The 27,499-nt window shown below is 38.9% G+C and overlaps 1 protein-coding gene across 1 annotated transcript in view; it reads left to right on the top strand.

Annotated features, from left to right (window-relative positions):
- Positions 1 to 27,499, top strand: part of AKAP7 (A-kinase anchoring protein 7) — a 171,137-nt gene that overhangs the window by 132,183 nt on the left and 11,455 nt on the right. The window contains exon 7 of the mRNA XM_036768250.1: positions 13,012 to 13,080. Coding sequence (XP_036624145.1) covers positions 13,012 to 13,080 — 69 coding nt within the window. The remainder of the gene's footprint in view (positions 1 to 13,011; positions 13,081 to 27,499) is intronic.

Raw genomic sequence — 27,499 nt, 5'->3', positions numbered from 1 at the left:
AAACAACAGCGCACCCCCTCAAGCTTGGAACAAAGTACTCTCCACAAGCAGTCATACCCCGATGAAAAACTCAAGGGTCAAGTAGTTGACTGGGAACATGAACAGCCAGCCAAAACAGACTCAGATTCGGACTCAGACTTTGGAATCTTTCTTTGGTGACAAGACCAAAACATAGAGCCAGAAGAAGTCAACAAAGTCAAAGAGCCTACATAAAAAGCCTTTAAGAAAAACATGAACTGGTCTCAGGCCATGAAAGAACTCAAAAAGGATTTGGAAAACCAAGTTAGAGAAGTAGAGGAAAAATTAGGAATAGAAATGAGAATGATACGAGAAAACCATGAAAAAACAAGTCAATGACTTGCTAAAGGAGACCCAAAAAAATACCAAAGAAAATAACACCTTAAAAAATAGACTAACTCAAATTGCAAAAGAGCTCCAAAACTCCAGTGAGGAGAAGAATGCCTTGAAAGGCAGAATTAGCCAAATGGAAAAGGAGGTCCAAAAGACCACTGAAGAAAATACTACCTTAAAAATTAGATTGGAGCAAGTAGAAGCTAGGGACTTAATGAGAAATCAAGAGACTATCAAACAGAACCAAAGGAATGAAAAAGTGGAAGATTGTGAAATACCTCATTGGAAAAACTACTGGCCTGGAAAATGGATCGAGGAGAGATAATTTAAAAATTCTTGGATCACCTGAAAGCCATGATCAAAAAAAGAGCCTAGATATCATCTTTCAAGAAATTATCAAGGAAAACTGGCCTGATATTGTAGAGCCAGAGGGTAAAATAGGAATTGAAAGAATCCACAGATTGCCTCCTCAAAAAGATCTCCAAAAGAAAACTCCTAGGAATATTGTCGCCAAATTCTGGAGCTCCTAGATCAAGGAGAAAATACTGCAAGCAGCCGGAAAGAAACAATTTGAGTATTGTGGAAATACAATCAGGATAATACAAGATCTAGCAGCTTCTACATTAAGGGATCGAAGGGCTTGGAATATGATATTCTGGAGGTCAATGGAGCTAGGATTAAAGCCAAGAATCACCTACCCAGCAAAACTGAGTGTAGTGCTCCAAGGCAAAATATAGACTTTCAAAAAATAGAGGATTTTCAAGCTTTCTGAGTGAAAAGACTAGAGCTGAATAGAAAATTTGACTTTCAAACACAAGAATCAAGAGAAGCATGAAAAGGTAAACAAGAAAGAGAAATCACAAGGGACTTCCTAAGTTGGACTGTTTTGTTTACATTCTTACATGGAAAGATGATGTATATGATTCATGAGACCTGAGTATTAGGGTAGCTGAAGGGAATATTCATGTGTGTGTGTGTGTGTGTGTGTGTGTGTGTGTGTGTGTGTATGGGTACATACATATATATACATATTTAGATAGATAGATAGATAGATAGATAGATAGATAGATAGACAGAGGGCACAGGGTGAGTTGAATATGAAGAGATGATATCTAAAAAAATACAATCAAATTAAGGGATGAGAGAGGAATATGTTGAGAGAGGGAGAAAGGGAGAGATAGAATGGGGTAAATTATCTTGCATAAAAGTGTCAAGAAAATGCAGTTTTGTAGGAAGGGAAGAGGAGGCAGGTGAGGGGGAATGAGTGAATCTTGCTCTTATCAGATTTGACCTGAGGAGGAAATAACATACACACTCAATTGGGTATCTTACCACACAGGAAAGAAGGAAGAAGATAAAAAGGGGGGGACAATAGAAGGGAGGGCAAATAGGGGGAGGAGGTAATCAAAAACAAACACTTTTGAAAAGGGACAGGGTCAAGGGAGAAAATTGAATAAAGGGGGATAGGAAGTAGCAAAATATAGTTAGGCTTTCACAACATGAGTATTGTGGAAGTGTTCTGCACAATGATACACATGTGGCCTATGTTGAATTGCTTGCTTAGGGAGGGTAGGTGGGGAGGGAAGAAGGGAGAGAATTTGGAACTCAAAGTTTTAAAAACAGATGTTTAAAAAAAAGTTTTTGCATGCAACTAGGAAATAAGATACACAAGCAATGGGGTATAAACATCTATCTTGCCCTACAAGAAAGTAAGGGAAAAGGAGATGGGAGGGGAGTGGGGTGATAGAAGGGAGGGCTGACTGGGGAATGGGGTAACCAGAATATATGCCATCTTGGAGTGGGCGGGAGGGTAAAAATGGGGAAAAATTTGTAATTCAAACTCTTGTGAAAATCAATGCTGAAAACTAAATATATTAAATAAATTAAAAAATAGACTAACTCAAATGGCAAAAGAACTTCAAAAAGCCAATGAGGAGAAGAATGCCTGGAAAGGCAGAATTAGCCAAATGGAAAAGGAGGTCCAAAAGTCCACTGAAGAAAATACTACCTTAAAAATTAGATTGGAAACTGTGCGTGGTAAACTAAAAATAAATAAAGAAATTTATAAAAAAAAAAAATTAGATTGGAGCAAGTGGAAGCTAGTGACTTCATGAGAAATCAAGATATTATCAAACAAAACCAAAGGAATGAAAAAGTGGAAGACAATGTGGAATACATCACTGGAAAAACCACTGACCTGGAAAATAGATCCAGGAGAGATAATTTAAAAATGATTGGACTACCTGAAAGCCATGATCAAAAAAAAGAGCCTAGGTATCATCTTTCAAGAAATTATCAAGGAAAATTGCCCTGATGTTCTAGAGCCAGAGGGTAAAATAGAAATTGAAAGAATCCACAGTTTGCCTCTTCAAAAAGATCCCCAAAAGAAAACTCCTAGGAATATTGTCGCCAAATTCCAGAGCTCCCAGATCAAGGAGAAAATACTGCAAGCAGCCAGAAAGAAACAACTTGAGTATTGTGGAAACACAATCAGAATACCACAAAATCTAGCAGCTTCTACATTAAGGGATCGAAGGGCTTGGAATACAGTATTCTGGAGGTCAGTGGAGCTAGGATTAAAACCAAGAATCACCTATTCAGCAAAACTGAGTGTCATGCTCCAATGCAAAATGTGGATTTTCAATAAAATAGAGGACTTTCAAGCTTTCTCAGTGAAAAGACCAGAATTGAATAGAAAATTTGTCTTTCAAACACAAGAATTAGGAGAAGCATGAAAAGGTAAACAGGAAAGAGAAATCATAAGGGACTTAGTAAAGTTGAACTGTTCTGTTTACATTCCTACATAGAAATGTGATGTGTGTAATTCACTCAGTATTAGGGTAGCTGAAGGGAATATACATACATACATACATACATACATACATATATATATATATATATGTATGTATGTATGTGTATATATATATGTATGTATGTATATATATACACACATATATGTGTGTGTGTGTATACACATATATATAGACAGAGGGCACAGGGTGAGTTGAATATGAAGGGATTATATCTAAAAAAATGCAATCAAATTAAGGGATGAGAGAGGAATATATGGAGAGAGGGAGAAAGGGAGAGATAGAATAGGGTAAATTATCTCTCATAAAAGTGGCAAGAAAAAGCAGTTCTGTTGGGAGGGAAGAGCGGGCAAGTGAGGGGGAACGAGTGAATCTTGTTCTCATTGGATTTCACCTGAGGAAGGAATACCATACACACTCAATTGGGTATCTTACCCCACGGGAAAGAAGGAAGAAGGAGATAAAAAGGGGGGACAATGGAAGGGAGGGCAGATGGGAGCGGAGGTAATCAAAAGCAAACACTTTCGAAAAGGGACAGGGTCAGGGGAGAAAATTGAATAAAGGGGGATAGGATAAGAAGGAGCAAAATATAGTTAGTCTTTCACAACAGGAGTATCGTGGAAGGGTTTTGCATAATGATACGCATGTGGCCTATGTTGAATTGCTTGCCTTATTAGGGAGTATAGGTGGGGAGGGAAGAGGGGAGAGAATTTGGAACTCAAAGTTTTAAAAGCAGATGTCCAAAAAAAGTGTTTACATGGAAGTAGGAAATAAGATATACAGGCAATGAGGCATAGAAATCTATCTTGCACTACAACAAAGTAAGGGAAAAGGGGATGGGGGAGAGTGGGGTGACAGAAGGGAGGGCTGACTGGGGAATGGGACAATCAGAATATATGCCATCTTGGGGTGGGGGGGAGGGTAGAAATGGGGAGAGAATTTGTAATTCAAACTCTCGTGGAAATCAATGCTGAAAACTAAAAATATGAAATAAATAATAATTTTTAAAAAAAGAAAAATTTAGATCTATTTTTACAGGCCCAAGAGATGCAGCATGGAGTAGTGGTTAGAGGTCCAGTCTTGGGATCAGGAAGACCTGGATTCCAGTCAAATTCTGCCTCTGACATATACCAGGCATGTGATCATTAGTAAATCATCAAAATTCCCAGTGCCCCCAGGCAATTCCATAAGAATACTCGTTTCAGAAGAATTGCTGATCAACATTGGTGGAGGGAGCTTGGACAATGCTCCCACACTGAGAATTACACACTGTGATGAGACGGCAGTTAGGGACCAAAATCAATAAAATAAAGATCTGAATTAAAAATGAATCGTCATTAACAGTAGCTTTAAGCTTCATTGGGCAGGAAAGGGTTGAGAACCTCTATGCAGATTGGTACTGCTTCAGCAGCATCCACAAGCCACAGGTTGTAACACAGTCTCCCTTTAGTGCCATAACTTTACCACTTTTCTGCTGTCATCATAATTTCCTGTTCCCACACATGCAGGAGAATCTTTGGGTCCATGCAGGAAGTCCCTCCCCGCTCACTGTGGCAGACTTTGAAACAGTTTGGCCATGGGGTTTGGAAAACATCCTTCCCAGTGCATGGAATCTATAGCAAGTCTCACCCACTGACAGCCCTCTTTCCATGTACAGCATATCATACATTAAATAACTTATTTATCAAATGCTTTATTTTTGCCGGTCTTTGAATATAAGCTTCTTTCTTTAATACTTCAAGGAGTCCATCAATGTGAATATTCCTGCCACTAACATAGTTAATAATTCCTTCTATCCCTTAGTTGGGGTGCTGTACCCACACCCAAAAATAATTATCACCTAGTGGCCACCCCCTGGTGACACATCTATCCAAAATGATGCAAAGGGCTGAAGAGGCAGGAAGTCTAGCCACGAATGAGAGGTTCAGGGTCGGGGGAGCATGAGGGCTAGCCAGGGAGAGATGGGAAGAAAATGGCAGCTGTGTCCTGAATTCTGGCACCTCTTTCAGGTCCCATGTTGAAAAGTAATACTCTCAAGATCTTCTCTGAATTTAAATGATGGTCTGGTTCCCCCTCAAAGAAGCCCAACATTCCCTATGGCTTCAGTGTATTTCTTTGTCAGCTTTCTACCAATGATTATTCTATCCCGCTCTTGGTATGTCTTGAATGTAGATCAATTGGTTAACTGGGAGTTGAATTGAGCACTCTCTGAGGGTTACATGGAGTCATTTGGGAATACAAATGGGAGTGTTTAATACTTGATTCAATTTCATGGTTTTATGGAATTATGCTGTTTCATTAAATGTTTTTCCTTTGGAAAAATATTTTAAAAATTAAAAAAGAACATGTAAGTTCTTAAAGAAACACCATGCTTGTGGGCAAAGAGATGATGATCCTGCGAAGGAACTGAAAAGATACTGCCAGTCATTGGTTTTGTCATGTCTTACTGGGAACAAGAAGTATTTTTTTCATGGGACCTTTGGTTACCTTGCAGTCCCTTGAAAAGTGTAAGCATATAGAACCTCTCCTGCACTATAAAAATACTGTTCTTAGAAGCTTTTGGTCTCATTCATTTCTTATTCTCACATCATAATTTTCCAAATATATTTTTTGCTATCTTCCCTGCTACCAGTTTGTACATGTAAGTCACTGAGTACAAATTAATTGAAGGGTATAATTCAGGTTATAAATTCATAAAAGTTTAGGTTTGGAGCCAAAAGAGACCTTCTAATTTAACCCCTTCATTTTAGGGATGAAGAAACTGAGGCCTAAAGTGATGAAAGATTTGCCCATGCTCACACAGATAAGTGGCAGAGCCAGGATTCGTACTTTGGTCCTCTGATGCCAAATCCAGCATTCTTTCCATTATCCTGCCCCAAATTGGCTTAGCTTTTTCATAGAGTTTATTTGCTTCTCTGTTTGATGAAGTAGGTGTAGATGAAAAAAGGTGTAGGTATCTCCGTTGTGGTCTCAACTTTCGTCATGAGCAGTGCATGGTGAGATGACCAATTACCCTGTGAAGTTATGCTTCTTGTTGCCTTTTCATATATAACAAACGTAACCTCACCAACTGTCCTGTCTTCTTCACCGAGAAGAACCTTCCTCCATTTGACTGAATGGTAAAGAAGCCATTCTTCATTTATTTTTATATAGTGTCTTCTGGTTTACTTACACCACACAGATTAAGAGATTATAGATAAATTGTATATTAACAGAAGTACTTATTGTTGAGAGCACAAATCCGTAAACATATTGAAGAAGTGTGTGTGTGTGTGTGTGTGTGTAGTTGCTTATTCATTTTCATGCAGAAAATAATTTCCAAACACTTTAAGCTGGCCCTTCAGTTTTAATTGACTGAGAATGGGATGTCAGCATTAAAAAAAATCAGGAATATCTGTGTTAGTGTGCAAACAGATAATGGACTGAGTATACATCTGCATAGTATATTCCCACCAGATTTTATTAAGGCAAATGGCCTGCAATGAATGTGTAAAAGACTTTGAGTGTACTTTGAGGACATTCTTGATTTTGTTGAAATTTCATGCAGTTCCTTTGTGCCCAGTTATGAGTTTCCATGATACTAGCTGTGCTTTCTTGCCCTTACTATAATAGGTGGCATTACAGAAAATGCCTTTACCATTATTAATAATTAATAATATTAATGCTTCTTCACTAAAGTTCAGCCCAGCTGCTTCATCATGTGGGGTGTGTGTGTGTGTTGTTGGGGAGAGGTGACCCTATGTTCTAATTTACTACAAGCTACGTCTGGTCCTACCAAGATGTAAAAGCTTAGAGTATTTACCCAGCAGTGAACTGAATATCTTTCATCTGAGGATCAGCTTAACCAAGCTAAGGAGGCTCATCTTTAGGAAGCTGTTTCCAATTGTTACCAAACCAGTTGGTTTGGTTTGTTAACAATTGGTTTGGCCACAGAACTCAGGTTGGTGGAGAGCATTGTGATCTCCTTTTTAGAGGGAGAACTTCTGCTTATGAAGATCATAGATGCATGAAGTCCTGAAATAGGTAAGTGCCATAATATACATATAAAATAAAAACTTCTAGGGTATGCTCTAGAGAGAAGAAAATGTAGGTGTTGCCTCCGGCTCAGTCCAATAAATGTTTCCAGTGCCTACTATACAAAATGAAGAAGCTTACATTCTATTAGAAGGGGAGAGTATACATGTACATAGATAAATAACTACAATGTAATTTGTGGAAGGAATTGAGCACTAAAAGAGGGAAGTGGGCCCTTCTGAGCGGACCAGTTATTGAGCTATGTTGAAGGTATCCAGTATATAGAATGTCAGTGGCCTATGGGAAATTAACTGAGTTAGAAACGATGGTCCTAAAGCACTGTGCCAAATGCTGAAGGAGGTGCAAAGATAGATAAAACATGATCTCTGCCTTCAGAGAGCTCACAGTTTTGGCAGTTATCATCTGTTAGTACCAGAACTAGCCAAATTCAAATGATCTTTCATCTCTAGAACTAGGATTGATTTTATGCTTACAGTATATGTGAGTTTTGCTCTTGATATCAAGAGAACACCATTGGAGCACATGGGCAAATACATCAGTTATCCCTTACTCTTACAAGGACCAGGGTCCTCTTTCTTTTTAAATCATGCATTTCCTTTGATAATATCCTTTACTTTGAGTCTGGGAAGATACGGACAAGAATCATTGCACTAAATGAGCAGGCTTGGATGAGTTGTGATCTGTATTCACACTGATGAAATCACAGATCTATGTGAGTTTTAAAATTTCTAAATGTAAAATGTTTCACTGATTTTGAAAGAAAGGAGTAATCAAGCAATTTGTAATTACCGTTTACAATGGAGAGGCTGATAAACTGTGAAACTCTAAAATGGATCTCTTCCAACTGAATTTTCTAATACTCTGTGATTATGTTATATTTGGAAAATCTAGCTTTAAAAATTGACATCTTAAAATTTAAATATTCTTGTCTAATATCTAATCAAGCTAATTCAACTACTATGTCACTGAACATCAAGTGGGAATAGAGGAATATCAGACTCATGGCCAGCAAAACTCCTGAGTATGGCCTAAACTGGATTAAAATATAATTGGGAAGTTTTTAATAAATAAAAATATAATACAAAATAGATAATGGTTATAGTTTTCTAAGTTGTGAGGCCCACAGGGATCTGTTTCCTTTTGAATTTGACACCACTGGTCTAAAGGATTATGTGTTGGATTTGGGTCAAATCCCATCTCTGCCACTTCCTGCTTATGTGACCTTGGGAAAACCACTTGACCTCTCAGTGCCTAGGGAAACTCTCTAGCATTTATTTAAACTAGGTTATGGATTAGCGACTGCCTGAATTGATGAAGGGAGTTCCCAGACCAGAAGTTTGCCTTATACTGATGAAATCACACATCCTTCATGAATTCATGTAGAGATATTTATATTTGATTCACTGATGTTGAAGTAAAATTTAAAGTGAATTTATGAGAATATATAGAAAATTTAAAATACTTATTTGAATTCCTAGCCTAATCTGTCTGACTGTAGCAGATACAAATCTTTGCTTGACGGAACACAGCCCATCTGTGTCATTCTAATTCTGAAAACTCTTAATAGGGTAGAGTTTTTTATGATTGGAAAAAATGCATGGCATTACCTAATTGATGCATATTCAAATACTATAAGAAGATACTTCCCCATCCTCTCTTTAAATACATATCAATAATAAAAATAGGACTCCTCTGTCACTTTGATGTCCCATTTGAAAAATGTTTAGTGGCTGTCAACCACAAAGTGGGATTTTTTTTAAGTGTAACATTTAATTTGTGAGATTCCCATGTTGCTTTCTTCTTCCACATTTCACCCTTTTTCTTGATGAGTACTGAAAAGGACATTTTGCCATTATGTGCCACAGGAAGGAATTGCCATCATACTCTCACCATTTCTTGCTAATGTTGGGGGAGGGGGAGGAGAGGAAGGTTTGGGAAGTCTGACATTGAGAACAATCTTTGACACTTCTAATGACCTTTCTATTCAAAATTATCTCATCCAATAGAGAAACAGGGTTTAATAACTTTGTGATGATTATTACAACATTAAGTCCAAAGAGGCATCATGTAGTTAAAAACAAGCTGGTTACGTGAATTCAGCAGAGTTTGGTTCAGTGTCTTAATTTACTCAACCTCTAAGGATTTCATCTAAAATGACGGCCACGTCTTTTTCTTTCCTTGCTGCAGCTATGCCTATAAATTCGAGGTTTATCCAGGTAATTGAGAAACTTGTGTGATGACTATAAGGTCCACAGCATTGAGGGTGGGGCGGGAATAGAACAATAGAATTGGGAGTTAGGAGATCTGGCTTCTAGTCATAGCTAACCTTGTGACTTACAGCAAGTCACTTTATTTCTCGGAGCCTCATTTTTGCTAAAATTTTTTGCTAAAATAAGAGTTGGATCAGATGGTCTCTAGGATATGTTCTAGTTCTGTGATTTCCTAATAAGTGACTCAGTATTGGAATAGCTGGATTGTCCTGAGGATTTCAGATGGTGAACATTTAACAAATGATTTTTTTTTGCATAAAACCATGCTATAGATAACAGATTAGATTCTTTCTTCTTTTTTCTTCCCCCTTGGCATTCTTTGAGTGCTTGCAATCACTCTAAACTGTAAACAGAACTTCATCATAGGAGTTGTGCCCTCATTTTTCAGCACACATTGAGATCCCTGCCCACTCTTCTGTCTCCTAGGGAGAGAAGCAAGCTTTTCCTTTTTTAAATAACGTACAGAAAGATCTTGCTTTTTTGTTGCAGTTCGCATTTTTATTCCGTATGTAATTGCATTGTTTGTGTGGGGGTGGACAGGGATGGGGAGGGGGGTGAGCCTTTTTTGATGTGTTCCTTAGTTTCTCTTAAAGGCACACATAGAAATCTACACAGCCGGTATATGGCATGGATTTAACCTACAATTCTGGGAGAGTTAGTAGAGCATACGGCTACTTTTTTCAGTGACTGTCAGTCCTAAAGCAGTCATAAGAAACTGGAGGGCAAGGAGGTAGGTGGAGCCTTTTTGTTCCCTTCTCTTTTCTCTCTCCTGCGCACTCTCTCCCTCTCTCTGTCTTCTCTCTCTCTCTCTCTCTCTCTCTCTCTCTCTCTCTCTCTCTCTCTCTCTCTCTCTCTCTCTCTCTCTCTCTCCCTCTCCCCCTCCCTCCCTCCCTCCCTCCCTCCTTCCTTCAGAGAGGAATAAGCAGTCTGCTCGCAGCCTGCTAGAATCACCTGCAGTTTCTGTTTGGGGTGTACACAGTGAAGAGAACACGGAGAAGGAAAGAAAGCACTAGGTGCCATGGGTCAGCTCTGCTGCTTTCCTTTCTCGAGAGATGAGGAAAAAATCAGTAAGTGTGACTTGTACGTTTGATGAGTGCTGGACTATTTCATGCTGTTGTCTGCTAAGCGAGTTCTTAGTGCCACGGGAAAAGAGCAGAATCATCAACTATGGGTGTGTGTGTGTGTGTGTGTGTGTGTGTGTGTGTGGTACTTAAAAGGACTGGTGGGTGTGTAGTTAACAATCATCTGTAAGATCATGTTCAAGAGGGGATATTAAAATAAGTTATTTCTGGGTTCCCCCCTCCCCCATCAGTTTTTGACAGCTTATCTTTACTTTTAGAACTAGAGATGTTAATAGTCACAATTAGGTTTGAATAGACTTAAAACACTGAATATGATCGTATGATACATAGTAGGAAATGGGCTATATTCTCTTATCTAGAACTGGCATATTTTCAAGGCAGGCTCAATGATAACATATAGTGAGTTAAAAGCTGGATTTGAAAGCAAATATATTTCGTATAGATAGATACTATGAGCGGTCCTCTGCTTTGTTCTTTATGTAAGTAATTCAGATAGGTAATCAGGTTATTTTGAACAAGCGATGAAATAGTTGCACTGCATTTCTGCTGGCAAAAAAAAACCCTTAACTGAATATTTTTAAATGAATGCCAAATGTATTCCACATCTGTTTTTGGCATGCACAGCAGACATAATGCACTGGAATTCTTATTCATTGTCAGTGGTGTGTATTCAGTCATGTTTTAGCAAATTAGCTGGAATTCTGGTGTTTTAATTAATTTACTAGATGCAGTATTTGCCATAAATTGGCTATTCACTGGAATATTTACTTTTGCCTAGTTTTCTAGTAACATGTTTCTAATCGTCCTTTCAAATATCCAGCCAAATTTCTGTCACATTATTACTAAATTCAGTTTCACTCAGGTCTTCAGAATTTTGCAGTATCTGATCCAAAGGATCAAGATTTCTGCATCTGGTTTATATTTCCTGCTGTTTATTCCTCAGGAAACTGGCCAGGCTCATATTAAAAAAAATAATTAAGCTTATCCTTCATTTATTCGTTTGCAAAATAAACTGGTTTATATAAGGCTTGAAAGTCAACCACACAGCATATTTTGAATACATCATGGACAGTAAAAACTGTGAGCATTGATTGGAATTAAAAGTCAGTGTTGTGAATATTATTTACAAAAATGAAAACGTATGGTTTGCGATAGCCCTGTTTTCAGAACCTCATATGACCTTACATACTATCACAACCAGCTTTGATGTCTCATTTGTGAAATAGGCGATTTGTTTTTTTATACATTTCCCAAAATGGCTTGTGCTTCCCAAACATTTTCAGTTTATTCTTACCAACTCATATTTTGGTGAAAATCACCAGCTGAAACAACTTTGCCTTGAACAATTAGGAGTGCGGGAAGCATTCCTCCCTTGGTCCTCCCTGCAGACACGAATCTTCCATTGCCTGTGCTGCCCCCTTCTTTCTGACCCCTTCCAAATGCAAGTTTCCCCCGTTCTTTTTGAAAAGTCAGGTTTCAAAGCAAAGTGGTTTCTTACCATTTTTATCCCTCCCTCTACTTCTGTGGATTTCCCTGTGCCATTCCTGAGAGCCACGTCTCCTGTGCTGTGTGAGGCATGTCTGTCTTCATTCATAAATGGCTGTCGGGAAGTGGTGCACGCTGCATGTGAAGTCACAATCTCATTTCTAAAAAAGAAAGTGAAGGTATCTGAAGGAAGAGATCTTATCCAACCAGAGCACATCATGGTCAGGATCAATCATTACTGAGGTTTCCTCCTTTCTCTCATTCATACTCTTTCTGATAGTCTTGTTCTCCTACCTCTTCTGCTGTGTTTCTCCTCTCCTTGTTTGATTTTCTCTTTTTATTTTGGGGACTTCCGCCCCGTTATCATATATGTTTCTCCTAGTCATCTTTAAATTTTTCTTGTCTTTTGTTTGCTGCAAGGAGGACTAAGGGTGTCTGTGGTGAGGGCTCAGGTGGAGAGATGAGCCCCATGCTGTGCATGCAATGCATACTAAATGCTTTAGTAAATTCTTTTTAAAAAATCATCAGAGAATTCTTTGCATTCATTCATTTGAGAAATACTTATCCAGTGCCTAGAAGGCACTGTTTGAAATTCTTTCAACATAATGACATATACAGCACATATATTAGCTCTGTTGGGGTCACCAATCCTGGAAGTTGATTTGATTTCAAAGGAAAAATGGCTAATTAAAGTTTAAGAGCCCAAAGACACTGAATATCAGAGAAAGAGATGAAGTATGTCACATCATCCATCCATACATTCATCTTTTCATTTATCCATCCATCCAATAAACATTTTTAACCTTCTGCTATAGACAAACAACATGTACTAACTAATACACATTGTTCATATCCATTTTGACTTGAATAAGGGAGTGGTCCTGGGAATGAGTGTAGAGGAACTAGTATTGTGGATAATTGATGGAAACATGTTGTAGGGGAATGTTTGAATTTGTGGATGTCATTCTCAAAATGCAGGTGAGTTGAGAAGCCCGAACACAGCAGTACTACAGGGATACAGGAGCAATATAGCCCCGTGGCAAAGTGGTAAGAGTCCAGTAACTTTCCTTCCCTCACTTTTTCTTTCGATCCTCCTTTGCCTCTTGGTGGTGCTGATAGAAGCACTTTAAATGTCATTTGCATATTACCGCTGCCCGTATTTATGCATTAAAAATAAATCCACAAGCAGGCAGATTTGAAAAAGAAATTCGGAATGGATGTAAACCTATGTAGACCCTCAAATCTTTAAGAATGGTTAAATAGTTAAATAAGATGAAGGTAAAATGAATCAATAGAATTTTGGGGTTACTTTAATTTTCTAGTTAATTCACTTGATTAGAAGTTCTGTTTGTGTTTTGAAAATCTTTCCACTTCTGTAGTAAGTTTTTAGTATGTAGAATGTAATTTGAATCTTCTATGACAACTAATAATAGTGTAGTACCTCAGGGTCATTGTTTTGAACATCAAAGGTTCGTGTGTGTAGTACTATAGATGTAAAAGATGTAAGAAATTCAGATCAATCTGTACTATGGGGTAAATTGTAGTTCTGAATAAATTCTTGATGTGAGCTTTTTTCATTTACCTCTTACCTTTAGAAGTAAGTGTGGCAAAAAAAAACTCCAGTTAATTGAGGATGCCTATATTTGTGTTCCATTTGATGGGAATTTTGCTGTATAGACTTAATAACCACTTAGTTCTTCTCATAGACTAAAACAAAGAATAAAAGAAAAAACCCTCCTTGATTAGAGAACAAGCATTCTTACATGTTCTTTTCTTGCTACAAAATGGCCTCTATTATGAACAGAACCCTTTTACCTTGAATATTTTAATTGAATATTTTTCGCTAATTCTGAATGAAAATAGTATTGTATTTATATATTTAATAAGTTAGGAATACTTTAGTATTTTATAGTAAATAGGCTCATATACAAGCCTCTTCTGAGTGGTTGGGTTCATTCATTTCATGGGATGAGTCAGCAATCTCAGGATAGCCCTTTTTTTGTCTGGGGACTTTGGTTGTCCTCATATCATTTAACAAATTACATATTTACACAAATCAGGCTATGTTGGCCTTTTGTTGGATGGGACATTTTTCCTTACTATGTACACTAAATGCAAATGGTGATTGGTGTTCAGGAGAACCCGGGGTTAGGGTCTCAATAATCTCCCATTTTTATACATTCCTATACCCTACCCCTTCCCTGCCTCTACTTTGGGACAGGGAGAGAATCTAAGAATCACTTAGGGCTTACCATTTCATATTAAAATGCCAAGTCCTTTCACTGTTGGGCTACCACATGGCCATACCCAGCCAAGAAATTCCCCCAAAGACCCAAGCCATTATTCTGCTATGTCCTTAGAGTCTGTGGAAGTTACTGGGGAACTCTGGGCACATGCTTCTTTGGATATAACCCTTACAGGCCAATTCAGGGTGGGAAACCAGACCTAAAGTTTTATTTCGTTTTATTTTTTGGGATTAAATGACCCATCTAGTGAAAATCCCTCCCTTCTTCCCTTCCCACCGAGAGAGATAGAAGTTCATATTAGAGGCACTTCCTACCTTCCTTCTTAGTCTAATAAGAGGGAAAGACACAAAAACATGTAACTAGAATATACAGTATTACTTCTTCAGTCTCACTGGTGGAGGTACTCTTTCCTAGGGTGCAGATGCCACCCATGCTGTCTCAAAATGAGACCTTGTCTATGTTTTCCTAGAACTCCTCCTCAGGAGTCTAGCAGGCATGCTAAGAACATCCCTCTAGTTCTCTTGATGTGACATGGAAACCCTTGGAGCCTTTGATCTTTCTTTTCATCAGTTATTGTCAGTCTCATTCCATGGGTGGCTTCCCTCGTTTTCCAGTCACACATTTTACTGGTAATGGTTACTTTGGCTATATGGTTTTTTGGTTGAAAATTATGTGCTGCTTCTTCACTCACTGGGTGAACTAAAACCTTTTTTCCCCAAGTCTGTGGTATTCTATGACTTGGTGATAGATCTACAGCATCATTGGAAGAATATTGTTTTTTAAAAGGCAGACTTTTGTTTGATGGAAAACTTGAGGTTGCCAAAAACTGCAACTTTTATGTGTAAGGGAGGGAGAAATTCCCCCCCCCTCTTCAGTTGATAAAGTCAGAAGATATATCACAAATGTGTTAATCAAGTGTTAACACCCAATTATCTCATAATGTAAGAACACCTTTTTTGTTGAATAAGAAAGGCCAACACCATTGGTTCGCATCAAAATAAAGCATGTCCTTAGGGATCTTAAAAAGCTACAGACAGTTATAGCAAGAGCCAGTAGTAAAGGCAGGAGACTGGATCCTGAGAGGGAATTGCATTTGGGGGATGCAAGGGACTTCTCTGCCCTTGTCCTGCCCCCATCTGCCATGGCATCTAAGAGTAGTGTTACTCACACTGCCAGTGACACGCATCCAGCAGTTGAGGATGTTCTTAAAGTTCAAGGCACAATTGAGGGAGCAGAGATACAGATAAAGTCAATCAAACCATAAGCAACTTCAAGCAGTGTGACCTTTGTCGACAGAGAAGGGAGCTGGCTATAGACTCAAGAGAGGGCAATTGATGGATGTGCTGAGGAGTGAAGTCGACCTTGGGAACTTGGCTAAGCCACATGCTTAGCAGAGACATTGAGTCTAAGAGGTAACTTTGTGAGGATTCTGTGAGAAGACAAAGGACCCTCCTAGTTCCAGAGCTGAGAGTTGCTGTGGCTACATCTATTCCCTTGATGTGTGCCTCACTACCATTGTCCTCCAAGTTTATGTCCACTTTTCCTGAAGATACTGTGCATATTTGTGGGACAGTGTGCCCTGGGTTTGTGGGAGGGGAGTATTTTGTAGCTCCTGCACTTACTAGGTCACTTTGGTAAATAACTTTGTTATGAGTTAATTGTGTCTATTGGTGTTAACTGTTAAAGGGAACCTGAAGCGACTTTAGGCATGGAGACCCATATGTTACTCCTAGAATCCAGAGTAGTAGCTTCCCTCTGGGAAACCCAAACCACAAATTTGAGGAAGTAGCCTAGAGAGGCAACCACCTAGGCTACACTTGATATTCATATCCAAAGGATTGTTGAACCGGGTTGTTCATATTATTCTATCTTTTAACAAAAAGGAAGAATCCTCCTTTAAAAAACTACTGTTATAATTAAACAAGAAGGACCATAGTCCTTGAGGAATTAAAATTTATGTGTGTCACTCAAAGAGTAATGGAGAGATACATAGTGGGTGTCAGCCAAGAATTCCCCTGGAGAAATGACATAAAGACTTGTCATCAGAGATACTCAAGACCAGAAAAGAAGGTGCCCCCATTGTGTGACAGACGATAACCCATATGCTTCATTAATTTCTACACAATGTCCAGGAAACTAGGAGAAGGGCCCTAATGTGTTAGGTGTACCCAATGTTGTGGATTTACAGAAAATGCTAAGAGACAGTCAGGATGAAAGGCTGTTTTGTGCATCTTTAAAGGAAGCCCTCATGTTGATGAATCTCAGAACACAAAAGTAAGTGTTGAAGAATATTTTTAAAGGAATCGTGAATATAAAAACACTTTAAAGCAGAGTTTTGCTATCTAAAAATGATTTTCTTGTAGTTAACAAAGAATAAATGAGCTTTTATTCTCCACGCTAGTGGTCTCCAAATATTTTTGGGGGGCTTACAATATTTTAATATTTATTTAATATTTTTAGTTTTCAGCATTGATTTCCACAAGATTTTGAGTTACAAATTTTCTCCCCATTTCTACCCTCCCCCCACTCCAAGATGGCATATATTCTGATTGCCCCATTCCCCAGTTAGCCCTCCCTTCTGTCACCCCACTCCACCCATCCCCTTTTCCCTTACTTTCTTGTAGGGCAAGATAGATTTCTATGCCCCGTTGCCTGTATATCTTATTTCCCAATTGCATGCAAAAACAACTTTTTTTGAACATCTGCTTTTAAAACTTTGAGTTCCAAATTCTCTCCCCTCTTCCCTCCACACCCACCCTCCCTAAGAAGGCAAGCAATTCAACATAGGCCACATGTGCATCATTATGCAGAACCCTTCCACGGTACTCATGTTGTGAAAGACTAACTGCATTTTGCTCCCTCCTATCCTGTCCCCCTTTATTCAATTTTCTCCCTTGACCCTCTCCCTTGTCGAAACTGTTTGCTTTTGATTACCTCCTCTCCCTATCTGCCCTCCCTTCTGTTGTCACCCCTTTTTATCACCTTCCCCCTTCTTTCCTGTGGGGTACGATACCCAATTGAGTCTGTATGTTATTCTCTCTTCAAGTCAAATCCGCTGATAGCAAGATTCACTCATTCCCCCTCACCTTCCCCACCTTCCCTTCCAATGAACTGCTTTTTCTTGCCACTTTTATGTGAGATAATTTACCCCATTCTATCTCTCCCTTTCTCCCTCTCTCAATATATTCCTCTCTCATGCCTTAATTTGATTATCATCCCTTCATATTCAAATCACCCTATGCCCTCTCTCTATATATGTATATTCCCTTCAGCTACCCTAATACTGAGGTCTCATGAATTACACACATCATCTTTCCATGTAGGAATGTAAACAAAACAGTTCAACTTTAGTAAGTCCCTTATGATTTCTCTTTCTTGTTTACCTTTTCATGCTTCTCTTGATTCTTGTGTTTGAAAGTCAGATTTTCTATTCAGCTCTGGTCTTTTCACTGAGAAAGCTTTTAAGTCCTCTATTTTATTGAAAATCCATATTTTTCCTTGGAGCATTATATTCAGTTTTGCTGGGTAGGTGATTCTTGGTTTTAATCCTAACTCCTTTGAACTCCTGAATATCATATTCCCAGCCCTTTGATCCCTTAATATAGAAGCTGCCAGATCTTGTATTATCCTGATTATGTTTCCACAATACTCAAATTGTTTCTTTCTGGCTGCTTGCAGTATTTTCTCCTTGATCTGGGAGCTCTGGAATTTGGGAACAATATCCCTAGGAGTTTTCTTTTGGGGATCTTTTTCAGGAGGCAATTGGTGGATTCTTTCAATTTATATTTTACCCTCTGGCTCTAGAATATCAGGGCAGTTTTCCTTGATAATTTCTTGAAAGACGATATCTAGGCTCTTTTTTTGATCATGGCTTTCAGGTAGTCCCATAATTTTTAAATGATCTCTCCTGGATCTGTTTTCCAGGTCAGTGTTTTTTCCAATGAGATATTTCACATCGTCTTTCAGTTTTTCATTCCTTTGGTTCTGTTTTATAATATCTTGATTTCTCATAAAGTCACTAGCATCCACTTGCTCCAATCTAATTTTTAAGGTAGTATTTTCTTCAGTGGTCTTTTGGACCTCCTTTTCCACTTGGCTGATTCTGCCTTTCAAGATTCTTCTCATTGGCTTTTTGGAGCTCTTTTGCCATTTGAGTTAGTCTATTTTTAAGGTGTTATTTTCTTCAGTATTTTGGGGGGGTCTGCTTTAGCAAGTCATTGACTTGTTTTTCATGGTTTTCTTGCATCATTCTCATTTCTCTTCCCAATTTTTCCTCTACTTCTCTTACTTTCTTTTGCAAATCCTTTTTGAGCTCTTCCATAGCCTGAGACCAATTCATATTTTTCTTGGAGGCTTTTGGTGTAGGATCTTTGACTTTGTTGACTTCTTTTGGCTGTATGTTTTGGTCTTCTTTGTCACCAAAGAAAGATTCCACAGTCTGACTCTGAATCTGAGTCCATTTTTGCTGCCTGGCCATGTTCCCAGCCAACTACTTGACCCTTGAGCTTTTTGTCAGGGTATGACTGCTTATACAGTAGAGAGTACTTTGTCCCAAGGTTTAGGGGCCTTGTGCTGATGTTTTCAGAGCTATTTCTACACAGCAAGCTCTGCCACAGCAGCACTCCTTCTACCCCAAGAACTGCCAACCAGGATTGTGGCCCAGATCCAGGCAGGGCAAAGCAGGCTCTGCACTCCTGCTGTAATCCACCACTTAATTCCTCCCACCAGGTGGGCCTGGGGCTGGAAGCAACTGCAGCTGTAGCTCTGGAAGCAGCCTCAGAGCTTCACCACCTCCATGCCCCACAAATATAAAAAGACTGTCAAATCCTTGGAAGCTCATTTCTTCTGAAAGTTTTGCTTAAGATCATAGATTTAAATATAGGTAGGAAGGAGAGAGCTTGGTTTTTTCCTGTTTCCTGGGGGGCACCTAGCTAGTGCATGAGATAGAATACTGGGCCTGGAGTTAGGAAAACCTGAATTCAAATCTGGCCTCAGACACTAGCTGTTTGACCCTAGGCAAGTCAATTAGAGTTAGCCTCAGCATCCTCATCTATAAAACGGAGATTATGGCACCCACTTCTCAAGGTTGAATTGTGAGGATCAAATGACTTCAAGACCTGGGTTCATATGCCGACTCATATACTTACTAGCTCTATAATTCTAGGCAAATCACTTGACCTGCATCTGCTTCAGTTTCTTCATCTGTAAAATGGGGATCACAATAGCTTTGGGCTTTGAAAACCCCAGTGTCTCTCTAGTAACTACGTATGTATTGCTATGGACAGGCATTTAGAAGCCCTGCCTGCTGATTTGTGTTATTTGGTCTGTTTATGTAACTTCTGCTTGTAATTTCTGTTTGTGTTTTCACTGAAGTTCAGGGTGCTGACTTTTTCTCCTGAACTAAGTGAATGACATCTGTATGTTTAATTAAAAAGAGATTGTAAACCCCTTAAAGTTGCTTTCCTTAGAAAAGCAGATCAAAGAACCTGTACTAGCAGCCCTCCTGTGTGCTGGTGTTATTGGCCTTACACAGCCACAGCAGCTGCTAGCAGCGTTGTTGTTACACTTGCACATAGTAGGTGCTGTATAAATATTAGCTATTATTGTTATCAAGGACATAGTCATGTATCTACATATGCTGCTTTGTATTTGCCTTTTAGATCAAACAGAGGATACAGTAAAAGCTTGGGAGTGTATTTTGTTCTCTCACCACTCCTGTATTGGAGCTAGGAGTGAATGGGGGTCAGGGAGGGTAGCTAGGAGCCAGAGAATTCGATAGGAGTTTCATCATCAGCCTTGCTGTGGTGTTACCTGGGGGGCAATCTGAGCCACTGACCCCTATTTTAGTAAGTGAAATGCTAGAAAAGCCAGGGATTTTGTATGGAGGCTGATGCCACATTTTGCAGTAATTCCCTGATATGTCAGCATCTCTGTGAAAAGTATAAAATGAGATTGAATGTCAGTCTTTGAGAACAGGCTGGCCCTCCTCGCTTAACATATCTATGATGAATTAAGGAGGTGAAAAGTGCCTGTAATTAGAGGAAATGCCACTGGTTACCAGTGTACACCAAGAAGCTCCCTACTTTTTCTTATGTTACTTTATGAGATGAATTGAGTGTTTCTAATTCTTTTCCCCTTATATAACATGGTCTCCAGTGGTCCAGTTTAGAGGGTTGAATAGCTGCATTGTAGGGCAGAAGATGGCTGGGGTAAAGGACTATCAATATAATAGAGAGAGAAGACTTTTATTCCTCTTTTTTTAGCCAGTGGAGGAATCCAGATAGTGTATTTGGACATCAGTGATACAGTCCAGCCACAGTGGAGTTACTGGTGTGTGGTTTGGCCTTCAGGGTACCTCTCACTTAAATCACGTTAGGCAGATGGGTCCTAACTCTGCCTGTGCTTATGCCATCCTAACTCGTGGTTTTAAGTCCTGAAGCTCGAAATTAACCAATACTTAAGATAGATATGAGTATCTGCATTCTAATTAGCCATATCCTCGCAAGGAAATGAGATTCTCTGACTTCTTCCTCTTTTATACCTCCAGACCCCATCCTTCCCATTTAATAGGTGATTGGGTTGGACAGAAATGAAGCTTGCCTCCGGGAAGAGTTGTAGGAAAGGACAGTTTGTAGTAAAGGACTATTTGAGAAACAGTGTCAATTAGAGAGTTGGCGTCAGAGGCAGGAAGACTTGGGTTCAGGTTCCCCCTTTTACACTTAATGACCCCACAGCGAATTAGCCTCTTGACATCTCAATGCTCCTGGCAATACTCTTATTACTATATTGTAAATTGTAGCAATTATTAACTGTCCTCTCTGGGGAGTTCCTTATACCGATAAAATCATAGATTCAAGACAAAAAAACATTTTACGGGACACTGTATGGAATAAGAAGGTAAATAAAAATGCTTTCTACCCTGCTGGAGCTCACAGTCTAGAGGAGGAGATGAGACATCTGCATAAGGAAAAATGAGAGACAGAAATAGGGAACAATTAAAAGTGTCCAGTTGCTAAAAGCTGTCTGAAGGTATAGGCTTGTTGGGTGCCTGGAGACTCCTTCAGGCCTTCCACATTTAGTCTTCTAACTCCTTTTTTTACCCAATCAAAGATGTTTAATATTGCCTCTCTGAAGAACCTCCTATCCTGGCCTCTCCTCTTTTGACCTGGGTCTGTGTCTTCTTCCTCTTCCGTACCACAATTTCTCTCAACTCCTTGTCCTGTGGGTCAACATCTGATAAACTAATGAATAAAACATTTTAATGGATAGTGACTTAATGTACTAACCTTTGGTGGAAATTAGCATTTTTCACAATGCACAAAGGAAGCTCCAAAGGTAGAATTCTGGCATTCAGCAATAATCCACTACGGGAGATACAGCTATGTTCCTATCCTACTCATTTGAAAGATGCTATTCTCAGCATTATTGGAAGGATATCCTAGAGACATTTCCCTTCCCTGCCTATTCCTAAATCAGGCTCCCTTATGAATCTTGAAGATTGATATTCACCATGAGTCCTAGTTTTCCATTTACCAGCTGTCCCTCCTTAATATGAGAGCAGCCCAAGGAGACATCAGACAGAAACTAACAAAAGACAGTGCTATGCAAATGCAGTTACCATGGATGTTAACTTAAAATTTAGAGGTCTCTGATAGAACAGAGGGCAGCTAGGTGGTACAGTGGGTAAAGTACCTGACCTGGAGTTAGGAAGAGTTCAAATCAGACTTCAGACACTTACTAGCTGTGTGACTCTGGGCAAGTCACTGAACCCTGTCTGCCTCAGTTCCTCACCTGTCAAATGAGCTGGAGAAGGAAATGGCAAACCGCTCCAGTATCTCTGCCAAGAAAACCCCAAATGTGGTCAAGAAGAGTCAGACACGGCTGAACAACTGTAGGAGCAAAACCTTTGGCAAATGGGGTGTTTAGAGGTCTGGATCTTGAATTGTCAATGAAGAATTATCAATAAGTGCTGCTAGCAAGTAACTTTTAGCTTGTACAAGAGAAGGTCAGTTCAAAAACAGTTTCTTTTAGAGACAGGAGGAATCGAGAACTTGATAGATTCCTTTACATTTTCAGCTTTCCTCTCTCTGAATTAGTTGGCGGTGAGACAGAATGTGAATGAAGGTGTTCTAAATAAGGAAATGGGCATTTATTAAATGTTTAAGTGTTGAGTACTACATACACTAAGAATATTACGAATATTATCTCATTTGATCCTTACAACCACCCTGTGAGGTAGGTGCTATTATTATCCCCATTATAAAGTTGAGGATGTTGAGGCAAACAGAAGTTAAATGACTTGCCCAGGGTCACGCAGTTAATAAATGTCTGAGGCCAGATTTTAACTCAAGACTATTTACTCAAGGACAGAACCTCTGTCCAGTATGCCCCTAGCTGCCTCTGTTAAAGACCAATTCAGTTCAAATCAGCAGGCATTTCTAAGCATGTACTATGTGCAGAGCACTACAGTAATTGTGAAAGATTCAAAAATTAATGTCAAAATTTAGGTCTATCCTTCCCTAAGATCTAACTCTTAAGATTCTAGAATGCAGGCTCAGATTCAGTCTAGCTCAGAAGATTGAATCTGGCCCGCTTGTGAAAACGAGTGTCACAAATGGAAAACTCAGTGTTAGTAGTAACACAGTCCAGCATAGAGGTGAGGGATTAACATACCTACTCACTGAAAGCTTAAAACTCATGATTTCTGAACTGGATTTTCAAGATTCTGTGCTTGTTTTGGGATTCAATGAAGACTTGAATAAATTGTTGCTTCAGCTTTATCTTGACAACAGAAAGGAAATCAGAACAATGCTGAGTGAGTTGGCACCAGTGTTCCCCAGTTACCACAGTCTTGAGTGGAGATTGGATGTACAGCTTGCTAGCAGATGTCTAAGACAACAGATTAAACTAGCCATGACTGTAAAGCTGCACCTAAGTCAGGATGGAGAGCATAGCAGCCAGGTTTTGCAGAATGACCCAACTACCTTGCTCCACTTGATTCAGCAACTGGAACAAGTGTTAGGAGAAATGAAAACAAACCAATGCAAGAGAATTGTTCGATATATCAAATAGTATTGGATTTGTGTTGTAGATCTGTTCAAGTGATTTATAAAGCAATGTTAAAAAACAAGCATTGATTGGAATTCCTTTTTCTTGTAATTAAGAGGGTTAAACTTCTGAATTAGATGGACTTTGTTTTCCTCTACCATAACACTGATGCACTAATTAGAAGCTTAAGTTCCTTTCATGGTACTTCCTATGCCCACCTTTTTAATGGTATAAAATTAATTTTGTTTTATATAAATATATGTGTATGTATGATGACAGGTCAGCTGGAAATGTATTTATATGCATGGTTTTTGTATGTTTTAATGTCTTTTAGGATATCTTTTGAACTTAAAATTGTTTTTCATTATTTTCCTTATGCCCTGATATCTAAAAATAATATTTGAATTATATCTAAAATGAAAATACATGATACCTTAATTATTCAAAAGTAAAGTTTTCTTTTAAAGAAAAAAAAGATTCTAGAATGCATCCAACAGGTATTGAAAGTTGGTTGGTTAAGTGGTCTTTTCAGCCATTCGTATGTCCCTTTTTATATTCCTGATATTTACATTTTACCTCAAGTTATGTTTTGATATTATAACCAATGAGTATGGCTGTGGCACAAAGATGGTTGCCTGGCTAGTCATGTTTCTTACTCCTTCCCAACAGAAAAGAGATAGATTTGATACTCCCAGACCATACTTGTCTCTCCACACTGGCCTAGCTCAAGGTATAACTTTGCCTTCACCTATCCCCCTTCCTTTGCATCAGAAGACAGAGATTACCTAAGGTGCCCACATTCATAATTATCCAGCCTATCTGCAATAAACAGTAAATTAGTGGTTTTAGTCTATTAGTAAGAACCATCACAACCTGTAGCCTCCAGGTCAGAATAGAAGTCTATTCTGAGGCAGGGGTTAGTTGACCTATTTAAATTCTTCCATATTCAAGCTAGTCACTGGCATCATCCCAGTTATACTCTGTGTACACAATTAAAGGCATAACACAACTCAGAAGCAATTAATATTTTAATAGCACTTAGTAAATCAGCTTTTCAAGGACTGTTGGAAATATCAAATGAAGAACTTTAAAAAAAGAAAAATACAGATTTAAATATCTCTGTCCTTTGATAAGGAAAGGGAGGGGAAAAGAGGCACTTTGCCAATTATTTAAATTCTCAGGGAAAAACAATTTTGTCAGCGAGTGGAGTGGTGAACCAGGGAAGTCTCCAGCTATTCACCTTCACTGTCAATCACAGACTCCATGTCTGTGTCTCTTTGCATCACTGGTGGACAGTTTCCCGTCTAGCTTAGAGTCTACAATAGCTCCCCAACACTTCAGGACCACAAGCCCCAGGGTCCCTAGCAAGGGTTCCAAAACTATTTTCTATTAACTGCCAGGGAATTCTTCTGAATTAATCCCACTAGGCTATTAAAATTTCCTGCTGCCAGATGAAAGGTAAAAGAATATAACTTGATTTAAATGTATTGGCTAAATATTCATCTGCCTGACATTACTTTTATTAATTTGAATTTAACAAGCATCTTTTAAGTACTTGCTATATCCTAAGCACTGGATTAAAAAAAAGTAAGATAAAAACAAGACAGTCCCATCTCTCAAGGGACTTAGTTCTGCTGGGAAGAAAAAGCATATGCACAAATAAATAAATATAAAATAGTTTGTGTGCAATGAAAGAACTCTGACAATTGGTAATAGGATTCAGGAAAGACCTAATATTTGAAGAAGTGTTTAACCTTGAAGGGAGCTAGCTAGGAATTCCATGTTACAGAGGTGAAGGTAGAATGTCATGTGCAGAAGAGGGGAAAGCAAATCAGCTGTTCTTCATTGGGCAGCTCTTAGTATGATGATAATACTTGTATATCACAGCTTTGTAAAGGGAACAAATATGATTAAGGCAGAACATTTCAGGCTTGGGAAACAGCCTTGCAAAGACACAGAAGTGGGAGATGCAATGTCGTGCTAAACAGGGAGAAGCAGGTTAGCCTAGGTTAGAATAGTTAAGTAAGTTTTCATTGGGCAGCCCTTGGAATAAAGAAAATACTTGTAATTCACAACTTTATAAAAGAAATAAATATGATTAAGTCCAAGCACAGATGTTGTCGTAAGACAACACACTAGGACTGTTTGTTCACCTTTTTCAACAATGTATACACAACTAAAGTTTTAAGTGTGTTTAAACAATCTATAGTGTGCACTTACTGAGAACGTACAATGTGCTTAGCATCATTGGATGCTTTAGGGGACTGGGAAGAAGTCTATGGTGCAGTGCATAGAGTGATGAACCTGGAGTCAGGAAGAGCTGAGTTTCAGTCCTGCCTCAGACACTTACTAGCAGTGTGGCCCTGAGCAAGTCACTTAATCCTATTTGCCTCCGTCTCCTCATCTGTAAAATGAGCTGGAGAAGGAAATGGCAAACCACTCCAATGTCTCTGCCAAGAAAACTCCACATGGGGTTGTGAAGATTAGGACACAACTGAAATGACTCCACAACAATACTAGGTTATAGCCCCCGTCTTTAAGGATCTCTGATATGGAAGATAAATGCATGTGGTGCAGTGTCAAGTTGGGTCATATAGACTGAAGGCACAATAGAAATTCAAAGAAAGGAAAAATGAATAAGGCTAGAATAGTCAGGATCCAGGAGAAGATCATTAATCTAAACTGCCTAGAAAGCGCACAACTCAGATGCTGCAGCTCCTAAAGGCTTTTGTGCTTCGGGAAAGACAAGAGACAGAAACAAGAAGCAATTAAAATTGTTTAGTTGCTGAAAACTCTCAGGAAGATAAAAGTCTCTTAGATGCCTAGAGACTCTTCTAGGCTCAAACACCTTGACTGCATAAGAGTCTTCCAGCTCCTCGTTTTTTCATTCTATCATACATACTTCAGATTTCCTCTTTGAAGGCGTGATAGGGACATAGGGTACAAAGATAAAGGATAAGAAAGAGAATCCATTCCACTCTTTCCTCTAGCTGTACAACTGCATTTTTTAGTGGCCTTTTCTCTTCTCTTTGTCATTACTATTGACTTCTTATCTATGGAGTAAAGGGTTAGGGGCTGCTTCCTTCAGGTAGATGTGAGTCCCTTAGGTTTCCTATGTATTGTCTCCCTCAGCACTGATAGCTAATACTTACATAGTGCTTTAAAGTTACAAAAAGCATTGGTCAGCAACTTTGTGAGAATATTATAATTATCCCTGTTTTGTTTGTTGCTGCTGTTAAATCATTTTAGTTGTGTCTGACTCATCATGACCCCATTTGGGGTTTTCTTGGCAAAGATACTGGAGTAGTTTACCACTCTCTTCTCCAGGTCATTTTACAGAAGAGGAAATTGAGGCAAACAGGGTTGAGTGACTTGCCCAGTGTCACAAAGCTAATAAGTGTATGAGGCCAAATTTGAACTCAGGAAGATGAGGCTTCCTGACTCCAGGCCTGGTGCTCTATCCGCTCTGCCAGCTAGCTGCCTCTCATCCCTATTTTATGGATGAGAAAACTAAGGCTGCGAGAAGTTAGTGGCTTACCCTGAGTACCATAGCTAGTAAATAAGTGTGGCAGAATTTGAATGCAGGACTTCCTGCCTCCAAGTATGGCACAATATCCACTTTTGCTATGTAGCTGCAAAGAGAGTTCTAGGGAATCAACGGCCCATCTTCCTGAAAGACTGTTTGTCCTTTACAGTAACACTTTCCAAGTACCCCCTCAATTGTTTGAGCCTCAATTGTCTCATATGTAAACTGGGGATAACAAACTACTTCCCATGGTTTTGAGGCTCAAATGAGATAAAATACAGAAAGTGTTTCCACTACTTAAGTGTTATATTAACTGGTTCCTTTAAAGTTGCCAATAATATAAAAATAAATGAAAAGTAGGAGTGAAAACAGCTTTTTAAGGAACAAAGGAATGGTACAGCAGAGATCCAAGAAGCACTTTGGGTTGAACAGATGTTTTAACTGTGGGGAATGATGTCAGGCAGGAGTAAGGTCAAGGAGTCAGGTCTTGACATGATTTCCTCTTATCCTACTTGGATGTAGTCAAGTATACCTGCCCATGGGAGCTTTCAGCCATCTGGGAGGTTTGGATAAAGGGAACAGTCTCTAGCGGATCTACAAAAAACAAAACAAAACAAAAAAAGCAACAAATGAAAAACCCAAAACA

Source organism: Trichosurus vulpecula, chromosome 7 (genome assembly GCF_011100635.1).
Source record: "Trichosurus vulpecula isolate mTriVul1 chromosome 7, mTriVul1.pri, whole genome shotgun sequence".
NCBI lineage: Eukaryota > Metazoa > Chordata > Mammalia > Diprotodontia > Phalangeridae > Trichosurus > Trichosurus vulpecula.
The sequence above is the reverse complement of the archived record's forward strand: the minus strand, read 5'-3'. Positions and strand labels throughout refer to the sequence as shown.